This window comes from Lithobates pipiens, unplaced genomic scaffold, assembly GCF_037356315.1.
Source record: "Lithobates pipiens isolate NorthernLeopardFrog02 unplaced genomic scaffold, aLitPip1_a1.2 Scaffold_18, whole genome shotgun sequence".
NCBI lineage: Eukaryota > Metazoa > Chordata > Amphibia > Anura > Ranidae > Lithobates > Lithobates pipiens.
In genome coordinates, this window is record NW_027507758.1 from 623,111,194 (window position 1) to 623,122,345 (window position 11,152).

At 44.5% G+C, this 11,152-nt stretch overlaps 1 protein-coding gene across 2 annotated transcripts; it reads left to right on the top strand.

The window, feature by feature from the left end:
- Positions 1 to 8,803, top strand: LOC143989428 (uncharacterized). 2 transcript variants are annotated; one of them, XM_077489553.1, is made up of 7 exons: positions 1 to 116; positions 205 to 328; positions 445 to 542; positions 632 to 850; positions 931 to 1,134; positions 1,744 to 1,864; positions 7,099 to 8,803. In XM_077489553.1, exons 2-7 carry the CDS (start codon positions 244 to 246, stop codon positions 8,511 to 8,513), a joined length of 2,142 nt encoding a protein of 713 aa, XP_077345679.1. In that variant the 5' UTR covers positions 1 to 116; positions 205 to 243; the 3' UTR covers positions 8,514 to 8,803. The 2 variants fall into 2 exon arrangements, with proteins under 2 accessions (XP_077345679.1, XP_077345680.1); XM_077489554.1 differs by lacking the exon at positions 931 to 1,134.
- The last annotated feature ends 2,349 nt before the right edge of the window (positions 8,804 to 11,152 follow it).

Here is an 11,152-nt window from a genome sequence, read left to right on the forward strand (position 1 = left end):
CCTCCTGTGAAGTCTGGAGATCATATGATCATCACATTACCTCCTCCCCCCTCCCTGATAGAATTGAGAAATACAAAGAAGATTCTAGAAGTCCCCAGAGAGATGATAGAGGAGAGGTGAGGAGGATTCTGGGAATTCTGGGACATTATCCAGTAACAGACAAGGGATGTGTCTAGATGGTGACTGTATCATTGTGTGTGTCAGGTTCCTATAAGGTGTCAGGATGTCACTGTCTATTTCTCCATGGAGGAGTGGGAGTATTTAGAAGGACACAAGGATCTCTACAAGGACGTCATGATGGACAATCAGCCGCCTCTCACATCACCGGGTAAGAGGAGACTTAATTGTAAAGGAGAGAGCAGTACGGAGGCTCCACCTAGATCCCCCATCATCTGATAAACACATAGAAACAATGTATTCAGTCAGTGTGTGTGTTTCCTACAGATGGATCCAGTAATGGGAACCCACCAGAGAGATGTCCCCGTCCTCTGTATTCCCGGGATTCCACAAAGGAAGGTCACACCATCCCCCAACATCATCAGGTAGATGAGGAACAATCACTGATAGTATCATTAGGATCTGTACATTATCTGCATTGTTACCATTAATGTCATTTTTATTATATATTCAGAGTGGAAACCTGACTGAGTTCAAAGTTAATGTTAAAAAAGAGGAGGATGATGAGGATGGGGTGATGAAGGAGTCAGAGCTTCTAAAAGAACACAAAGATCTGTACCAGGACACCATGGTGGAGTCATCCAGCTACAGAAACCCACCAGAGAGATGTCCCCGTCCTCTGTATTCCCGGGATTCCACACAGGAAGGTGACACCATCCCCCACCATCATCAGGTAGATGAGGAACAATAATTAATATTTATAGCTTATATACAAGCATGTTTGTTACAATGAATATATTGTTATATATTCAGAGTGGAATCCTAAGGGATTATAATATTGTTGGTAAAGAAAAGTATAAAGAAGAGGATGAGGAGTATGGAGTGATGGATCAGTTTTTAGGACACAAGGATATGATGGAGTCACCTAATACCAGGAACCCACCAGAGAGATGTCCCCGTCCTCTGTATTCCCAGGATTCTACACAGGAAGGTCACACCATCCCTCACTGTTACAAGGTTGGTGGGATGTCTAGAATATAGATTTGTGGCGATGATGTGGATTTATGTGATGTCATAATATTAAAATCACAAAGGAAACCATAATTAAATGGTGAGCGTTTAAATGGTAGTTCCCTAGATAGGTCAAAATATATAACAAAAATGTGCATATCTAAAGTATAAAAAAAATCTTTTTTATTAACATATAAAAACATCACCTTAGACAATACGGGCAAAGCATAGGCTCACATATACATTAAAAATACACAGATGTAAATAACCATGAAACACGTTTGAACAAGTGCCACACCACACAGGTTTCGCCTGCATGTTTCACGGCATCGGCCGCTTCTTCAGGGCTTCAGAATCCATTTCTGGTTCAAACAGTATCTCTAAAATTCCTGCATCAAATGTGTTCGAGCTAAGGGGAGACTTCTTGGTTATTTACATCTGTGTATCTCTTTTTGTGATTTTTCTACTTAATTGGGCTGGTTGTTCCCAGGATAGAAGTCTGGTTTAGCACTTTGATAGGTTACTATTCTATACCATTTTTATCATCCTTCACAAGTTCACAATATTAAAACTTATAGTTCACGGATTATATTTTCTATCATTTTATTTTTTTAGTGGGAAGATCCAATCGATATAGAATTTGAGGTTAAAGCAGAAGAAGAAGAAGAGACTTGTGTGAGGGATGATCAGCAGTCTATGGGGGAGGATGGAATTACTCCTACAGAGATCAGCACAGGTGGGTCATTAACACTAAATACATTCCCTGACCCCATCCAGAGTAGTGCAAGGCCTGAACGATACCAGTGTATTAAATGTTAACAATCCTTTCCGTATGTGAAGATAAATGTATTTTCCTCCAGACATAGAGTGCCTCCTTGTCCTTTGTAATGACCTAAAGTGAATGAATCTACACCAAGTTCACTAGATGGACCACTAATCTATTTATACATGGTGATCAGATCCCCCCTTATGTATTCATACATGGTGATCATATCCCCCCCCCTTATGTATTCATACATGGTGATCATATCCCCCCCTTATGTATTCATACATGGTGATCATATCCCCCCCCCCTTATGTATTCATACATGGTGATCATATCCTCCCGCCTTATGTATTCATACATGGTGATCATATCCCCCCTTATTCTCCTCTTCTCATGAGAGAATAAATTCAGTTCCTCTAATCTTTCCTCATAGCTGAGTTCCTCCATGCCTCTTATCAGTTTGGTTGCCCTTCTCTGCACTTTCTCCAGTTCCCCGATATCCCTTTTTATGAACTGGAGCCCAAAACTGAACTGCATATTCCAGATGAGGTCTTTTTTTTAACAGAATAGTTTTTATTTATCAAACACAAATACATTAGAAATAAAAGGTACACTTTTCATCCATATACATAGCAGAAGTAACAGTAGCGTATGCTTACAAGGGTTCAATGAGTAGTCAGGTTAATTGAGTTGAGATTCTAAGGCACTTAATAAGAAGTATGTAGAGAAGGGTCATTTAGGTATATCAGCCGAGATCAGCACACTGAGGGGACGGGGGGCATATCAGGAAAGAAAAGGAGAAGAGGGAGAATGGGAAAAGGGGGGTGGAGAGAAGAGGTTCAGAGAGGGGAGGAGTGGACATCACATATGGCACATTGCAGCAAGATCAGTACAACACCAGGCTCCCATGCTCCACCAATAGGCGCTCTTAATTGGGATTCAGCCTAATCTTTACCCATTTCCCTCAGATCTTGTCAAATTTCTTGGGACATTTACGGCTCATGTATGTCAATTTATACAGGGGCGGTACTGCGTCCATCATTGACCTCCATTGTGAGACTGCTGGTGGGTCTGCAAGTTTCCATTTGCACAAAATAGTTTTCCTGGCATAATAGGCCCAGATGGGGTCTTACTAATGATTTGTGGTGTCAATCTCTGGAGTACAAGAAAGGACTTTGCTCGCTTTGGAAACTTCAATTGGCTTATGAGCTACCAAAACCCCAAGATCCTTCTCCACTATTGATTCCCCCAAGTATGTAGGATGCATGCATATTCTTAGCCCCCCAAATGCATAACTTTACATTTATCAACATTAAACCTCATTTGCCCCATACCTTAGTTGTAACTTTCCTGAGCTGTGTTCCCCGTCCTTTATTCTTGTATTTCTCTCGGATAATCTTCCTTCTCTGTGCTGCAGACACAATTTATGTATCTGGACTGGATTTATGAAGATTCTGGGGTTCAGCTGGCAGCAAAATGTTCATATTCACCATAGGCATTGCTGGACCTGGGTACCTGGAGCATGTGCCTTGGGTCTTCTACCTCATTCCCCGGTCTAGCAGGAACTTTGAAAGAGCAATCCTGTCAAGGTTACTTGCTCTGTTGTCTGCTGGCTGTGCCAGGTGGAGGGATATGTCTGTATAGTCTCAGACCCAAGTCACTGAGTGCAGTCTCAGGAGATGGGAGGCAGCGGTGTGGGACTTCTGCAACATTTAAGCTTCCACTGATTACTGAATACCAATATTATGAGCCCTGATACTTACATTATATAATTTACATTACACGTTACATATTCCTGACCCCTGCACTCTATATACAATATACTTTATATTGTGCATTACATAGTCCTAATGCCTTCACTATATACTCTATGTCAGGGTTCAAAATCTCAAGTCCTAAGCTACTAGCCAGGCCTTAAGAGTTATTTTCCCCACCCAACCCCTACCCTGCCCAGCCCCTAAACACGCCCTCGTAAATTATCTCATGAAATGATACATTGTGCACATCATTACTGCCTCATTAAGTAAATATTTTTAATGCTATTTAATATAGCAATAAAATATTTAACAAGGCAGTAATGATGTGCACAGTGCTTATAGTAGCTCATCATATTTTATCCTTATTTTATCACAGTCAATCAATGAAATGTGATGGCCGATTGCTGGTATTGGTTATTTCTATTTTTTCCTTATTTAATGTAATAATTATACTGAATAAGGAAAAAAAAAAAAAAATCACTAATACAAGCAATCATATTTCATTGATCTGACTGTGAAATAAAATAAGGATAAAATATGATTGTCTACTATAGGCAAGAGAGGGGGGGGGAGAAGGTGAGAGGGTGGCAGGGAGACAGGGAGCAGAGAGAGATAGGGGGATAAGGAGAGAGAGAGAGGTGGGTCAGGGAAAGAGGGGGGTCAGGGAGATAGAACAAGAATAATGGGAGCAGGGGGAGATAGAGAGGGGGCAGGAAGGGTGAGAGAGAGGAGGGGGCAGGAAGAGTGAAAGGAGGGGGCAGGGAGAGAGATGGGGGAAGGAAGAGTGAGAGAAAGGAGGGGGGCAGGGGGAGGGGTCAGGGAGAGAGATAGAGGACAGGGATAGAGAAAGAGAGGAAGGGAGAGAGACGGGTCAGGGAGAGAGAGTGGGGGGCAGGGGGGATAGAAAGGGGTGAGAGAGGGAGGGGTCATGGAGAGATAGCGAGAGGGGGGCAGGGAGGAAATGAGAGGGGGCAGGGGGAAAGAGAGAGTAGGGAGAGGGGGCATGAAGGGAGAGAGGGAGGGGGCAAAGGGAGAGAGGGGGAGAGAGGGAGGCAGGAAGAGGGATAGAGAGGGGGCAGGGAGAGAGAGGGGTGACAAGGAGAGAAGGGGAGAGAGAAAGGGGGGCAGGGAGAGAGAGTTGGGGGCCAGGGGATATAGAGAGGGGGCGTGGAGAAGAGAGCGAGGGGAGAGAGGGGGCAGGAAGAGAGAGGGGGCAGGGGGAAGAGAGCGAGGGGAGAGAGGGGGCAGAAAGAGAGAGAGAGTGGGGCAGGGAGAAAGGGGGAGTAAGAGGGGGGAGGGAGAGAATGAGAGGGGGCAGGGGGAGAGAGAAAGGGAAAACAAAACAAAAAAGGAAGGTGGTTTGTTTTTCCAGTATTTGAATAACCAATATTCTAAGGAGGGCTGCAAGACCTTTTCGACACTATCTTAAACTGTCGGTATCACACTTTGAAGACCGGGACACCAGAGCGCAGGAGAAATTGTCTTTTTCTTGTACTTTTTGGAGAGAGAAAGGGGGCAGGGGAGAGAGAGGGGGGTCAGGGAGAGTGAAAGATGGGAGCAGGGGGAGATAAAGAGGAGGCAGGGAGAGGTCAGGGAGGGAGAGGGGGGCAGGAAGAGTGAGCGAGATGAGGGGACAGGGGTGGTAGAGACGGGGGGAGGATTCAGGGAGAGAGATAGGGGACAGGGATAAAGAAAGAGAGAGGCAAGGAGAGAGACAGGGCAGGGAGAGAGAGAGGGGAAAGAGAGTGGGGGGCGGGGAGAGGGAGGGGTCAGAGAGAGAGAGAGAGAGAGAGAGGGGGCAGGGAGGGAAGGGGGGCGGAAGAGAGAGGAGGGAGAGGGGGACAGCTGCTCCTCCTGAACCGGCTGTCATCTACACTGTCCACACACTGAGAGCAGGGGAAGATCAGGGAGACGGAGTGGCCATCAGAGGAAGGAGAGGAAAGGAGCAGCTGGATGGGTTTTCCGGGGGACTGGAACTAATTTTCTCAGCTGAGGGTGAATGTGGGACCAAATCACACTTACCCTCAGCCTATTTCCATTTGCCTAATGCAAGCAGTATGTTATATATTACATACTCCTGACTCCCTGCACTAAACACTTTATATTGAGCGTTACATAGTCCTGATATGATATAGTCTCAACTTTGTATCTTCTACAGTGAGTTCTGCATTATCTGGTCCTGCCTTTTTTTTTTCTTACACCCATTGTCTACCAGCTGGACATTTTATAGCTGAAGTTTTGATTGGATCACAGACTTTTAAATCTTAAAGCGGAGCTTAACCTATGACAACTTGATAAAAAAATAAAATAAAAATGTTCTTTAGCAATGAACATACGTTCCACTTTAATGCTTATGCTACCAAAGTAAGGGCCGGTTCACACTGCTGGCGATGCGAGGCGACACCGACTTGCCTCGCCGCGACCTGCCGCGACCTCAGCGGCGATTTGCAAATGACTTCTGTATAGAAGTCAATGCAAGTCGCCCCGAGGTCGCCCAGAAGTAGTACAGGAACCTTTTTTCTGAGTCGGAGCGACTCGAGTCGCTCCTCTCAGAACGGTTCCATTGTACAGAACGGGGGCGACTTGTCAGATCGCGGCGAGGCAAGTCGTGTCGCCTCGCATCGCCCGCAGTGTGAACCGGCCCTTAGTGTGTGCTGTAAATTGCCTCCAGCATTTTTCCTATTTCCTCTTGTTGGAGGTTGCCATTTTGCCAAAGCCCCTGAGCAGCAGTAAACCTTTAGGCTGTCAGCAGATCGGCCTCTTCAAATTTGGCACCATGCCTTGAAAAAGAGAGCAGCTAAGCATGTGCAGAGCAGGGTGAGACAATGATTTCACACAGTATAGGCACTTATTTTTAATGTTTTACATATTATATCTATACCTGAAAAAGGGGCCAGAGTGATGCTATCTAGTAGGACATAATTTTCTGAAAGTTCCACTTTATTAATAATGTGATAACATTCTCAAACTTTGGAACCTTAAACAGAAAGTGATAATGGGGGAGGAGTCAATAACCCAATGATGGGGGTCTTCAGGATCAGTCCAGTCTTCATCTTGGTTGTTCTCCCCCCATCCTCACTCTCTGACCTCTGGTGGGGCTCAGCCCCGCTGTTATTCATGACTAAATCATGGACTAAATAAGGAAGTGCAGGACTTCTTGTGTTGGGAAGATGGCAATGAGTGATAGAGGGGGTGGGGACACTCGTCCTATAATCTCCTCATCACTGTCACTCCTATAAAAGACAGTTCTCGTTGTTTCCTCACTCTCTGACTAAGGTCCATGAATAAAGAAATGATCTGGTAGGAGATCAGAGGACCCATTTACTAGTTACCTTGAGGGGGAATTGTAAGATCCTCAGAGACAAAGCTGCCTGATGTGGGCGGAGTCCTGGTTTAGGGAAACCAATCAGCTCATGTCTAGTAATAATCTTTGTATTTGTATTTTAGTAGATGGACGGGAGATGAGGAAAACCTCAGAGGATTGTCTCACTTTGTCTCCAGACTGTAAAGTAGAAGATGAGGACATCACACAGTATAGTCCAGGAGAAAACCCGACTACCTCAAATGTCCATCCGGCACCACACAGTGTAGATGGACCATCGTATTCCTCTTATCCTGAGGAACCTCAGACTGTGAGGGACGGTGCCGTCCTTCCGACAGAGAAGAGCTTTTCCTGTACTGTGTGTGGGAAGTGTTTCCAGTCGAAATCCCATCTTAATGTGCATAAAAGATCTCACACAGATGAAAAGCCACATTCCTGTCCTGAGTGCGGGAAATGTTTTGGAAAAAAATCACAACTTCTCACACATCAGGGATTGCACAAGCGGGGAAAAACACATTCCTGTCCTGAGTGCGGGAAATGTTTTTCACATAAATCAAATATTTACAAACATCAAAGATTGCACACAGGTGAGAAGCCGTATTCCTGTTCTGAGTGTGAGAAATGTTTTGCACAAAAATCACATCTTGTCAAACATCAGAGATCTCATACGGGGGAAAAGCCGTATTCCTGTCCTGAGTGCGGGAATTGTTTTTCAGATAAGTCACATCTTTATAGACATCAGAGATTGCACACAGGTGAGAAGCCATATCCCTGTCCTGTGTGTGGGCAATGTTTTGCACAGAAATCAAAACTTGTCACACATCAAAGATCTCATACAAATGAGAAGCTATTTTCGTGTCCTGAGTGTGGGAAATGTTTTTCAGAGAAGTCCTCCCTAGCCACGCATCAGAAATTGCACACAGGCGAGAAGCTGTATTCCTGTCCTAAGTGTGAGAAATGCTTTGCAAAAAAATCAGAACTTGTCCAACATCAGAGATCTCACACAGAAGAAAAAACATATTTCTGTTCTGAGTGCGGGAAACATTTTGTACAAAAATCAGAACTTATCTCACATCAGAGGTCTCACACAGGTGAAAAGCCGTATTGCTGTCCTGAGTGCGGGAAATGTTTTTCACAGAAGTCCAATCTTTACAGACATCAGAGATTACACACAGAGGAGAAGCCATATTCTTGTTCTGAGTGCGGGATATGTTTTGCACAAAAATCTGATCTTGTTACACATCAAAGATCTCATACGGGGGAAAAGCCTTTTTCCTGCCCTGAGTGTGGGAAATGTTTTTCAAGGAAGTTCAATCTTTACAGACACCAGAGATCTCACACAGAAGAGAAGCCGTATTCTTGTTATGAGTGCGGGAAATGTTTTGCACAAAAATCTGATCTTGTTACACATCAAAGATGTCACACGGGGGATAAGCCATATTCCTGTCCTGAGTGCGGGAAATGTTTTTCACAGAAGTCTAATCTTTCTACCCATCAGAGATCTCACACGGGGGAGAAGCCACTTTCCTGTCCTAACTGAGGGAATTGTTCCTCCTCGAAGTCCTGTCTTCCTGTACATCAGGGATCCCACACAGCCCTTGAGGTGTATTAGTGAATTGTCTTCTATATGAATGTTGCTGGACATCACAGCTCTCATGTGGGGAAGAAGCACACCCTGATATACACCTCAGATATACTCCATGGCTGATCTTCATCATGTAAGAAACAGTTCATAAGGAGATCAGAGATCAGCAAAGACATGGATGAAGTGTTGTACTGTGTTGGCCATTGATAACAGTAGAAAAATAAAAATGGAGTCATTACTTTTCATTGGCTGAGTACATTTGGTGATGTAAGATTTTACAAACAGCTCAGAAGAAGTATTCATCCAGCCATAGTGACTATCATTCGTATTTTAGGTCACACTTGGTTTAATCTACTCATTACCTTTCATTTACTGAATACATTTTGTGGTGTAAGCTTTTACAGACACTAAAGGCCCATACACACGATCAGAAAATTGGAAGCAAAATTTTGTCCAATAAACGTTCTGACGATTTTCTGATCGTTGGTATGGTGCTTTCAACAGCCGATTTCTAATTTTCAGACGACAAAAACCTGGATGTGCAGGCTATAAAATTGTTATATATGAACACAATGTCCGATTTTCGTTTAATTAGTATGGTTCACATCTGAATAAAATCGTAAAAGAGCAAGACTACGCATGTGCAGAAACGAAAGAACACATACAAAACAATTTCACACATTACATCACTTCTGAAGTTGAATTCTGTCATACAAAAATTTTCATATGTTGAGTAACCTCTTTACTTTCGATATGAGACTAGCATGCAACCACAAACTGACAAACATTTGTCCGATAATCTGATCGTGTATAGGGGGGATCGTGTTTAGGGGGTCTGTTTAAAAAAATAATAATAATTAAACCAATTTTACCAGCTTTCACCCAGCAATGGAGGAATGTAGGTTGTATTTTATCTCATACAGTGATTTCCTATGATAATTGGCTCCATCTGGCGGTCATATCACGATGTTGCAATATTTTTTCTTGATGGAGGTATTCCAGTTAAAATACTGCATTATAGCCACTAGATAGAGCTGAGGATCATAGGAAATGACTGCGTTAATTTATTAAACAACAAAAACAAAACTAGTATGTACCTGTGCAGTGATGACAAACTTCAGAGATTTCAAAGTCTTTACAGGTCAACTGTAATGGAACCTCCCACACACTGCTTGAGTGTTTCCGTCATATACAGCTTCCTCCAGTCTGAATATAGATATTATTGCAGCATATTACAACCACGAACAAGGTAGGACTTGTTTGGCTGCAAGCTGGAACATGAACTGTTTATTCAAACACAGGTATACACTCAGGGAACAACTCCCCCCTCCCTTTGCATTCTGGGTGGGGTAGACTGTCTAATCAGCAGGGAGAGCTGTTGGAGGAATTCTTCCCTCCCCTCTCCACCCTGGCCCCAGTCCACAGGCCAGGAACACAAATACAAGCATGCATTCCAGAATACACTTCTCCTAAGGCAGACAGACACAACAGAACAATGGGACACAGCCACACCCCAAACGATCCCAGCAAAGAGTTCAACAGTATGAGACAACACACAATATATACATATATACAACATTCCAGTGTAGTTGTAAAGCGAGTCTGACTAGCACAGATTAGACTTCGGTTCTCGGTCACCCTGTGCCCCTAATGGACACAGGGTGATTTATACATAGGAGGGGCCAGGGGAGCCGGACCAGGAGCCTCTAAAGCCCTCCAAAGCGAGTGTGGGCTCCACAAGCCCCCAGCCCAAAGTGACTCCCATCGCACTTCTCCCCTTTTGGCAGGGGACTAACACAGGAGGAGACCCCAGACTGGTTGACTTCGAAGTTAGTCAGCAGTTCCAGTCCCCAAATGCTGGTATACACACACAACCCCAAATTAATTGTCCCAAACTCACCCAGCTAACCTCTGCCTCTCTCAGAGAATATACCTGCCGCTGGGGAGAAATGCCTTTCAGCCACTGGAGAGAGGCTGGGCTCACTCCATCATGCTGTTACAGATCTGGGCCGACTGCCCAGCATCCCTGGTGTATACAGATGGAGTCTCATCCACCGACAACTGATCGAGCTGCAGTTGTGAGGTGCCGATTGCATTCTTTCCCTGGAGCTCCTGCAGAGTGGATTATTGTGTGCAGAGTCCAGTAGTGTTCTTCCCTGTTAGCGCTACAGCTCTAACATCATCCTCTCTGGCTAACTGTTGGGCAGGGAAGACAGCTTCCTCCACTCTGGCTGACTGTTGGGGAGAGAATACAACAACCTCCTCTCCCTGGGCCTCCAGAACTGCTGCAGAGGTCTTGGACCCTCTGTCCAGTTGTCATCACTTCAGCTGGAGAAGTTTCTGGTAACTTCACAGATGCTGGTGCTGGGCAGAGCTTGATGTCAGCTCTTCTTCTGGAAACTCACCAGGTTGTCCTTCCTCAGCAGAGAAATCTATTAAATCTTCAGTCCCTGAAACTGGTGTCTGGGAACAGAGGTTCACCTTTTCCTGTCCATAGAACCCAGGAGATGTTATCGGTGCTGGGCAGAGGTTAGCAGAGATCTGCCCAGTTGTCATTACTTCAGCTTTGGAGATGGCAAGCTCCGGAGTTTCCA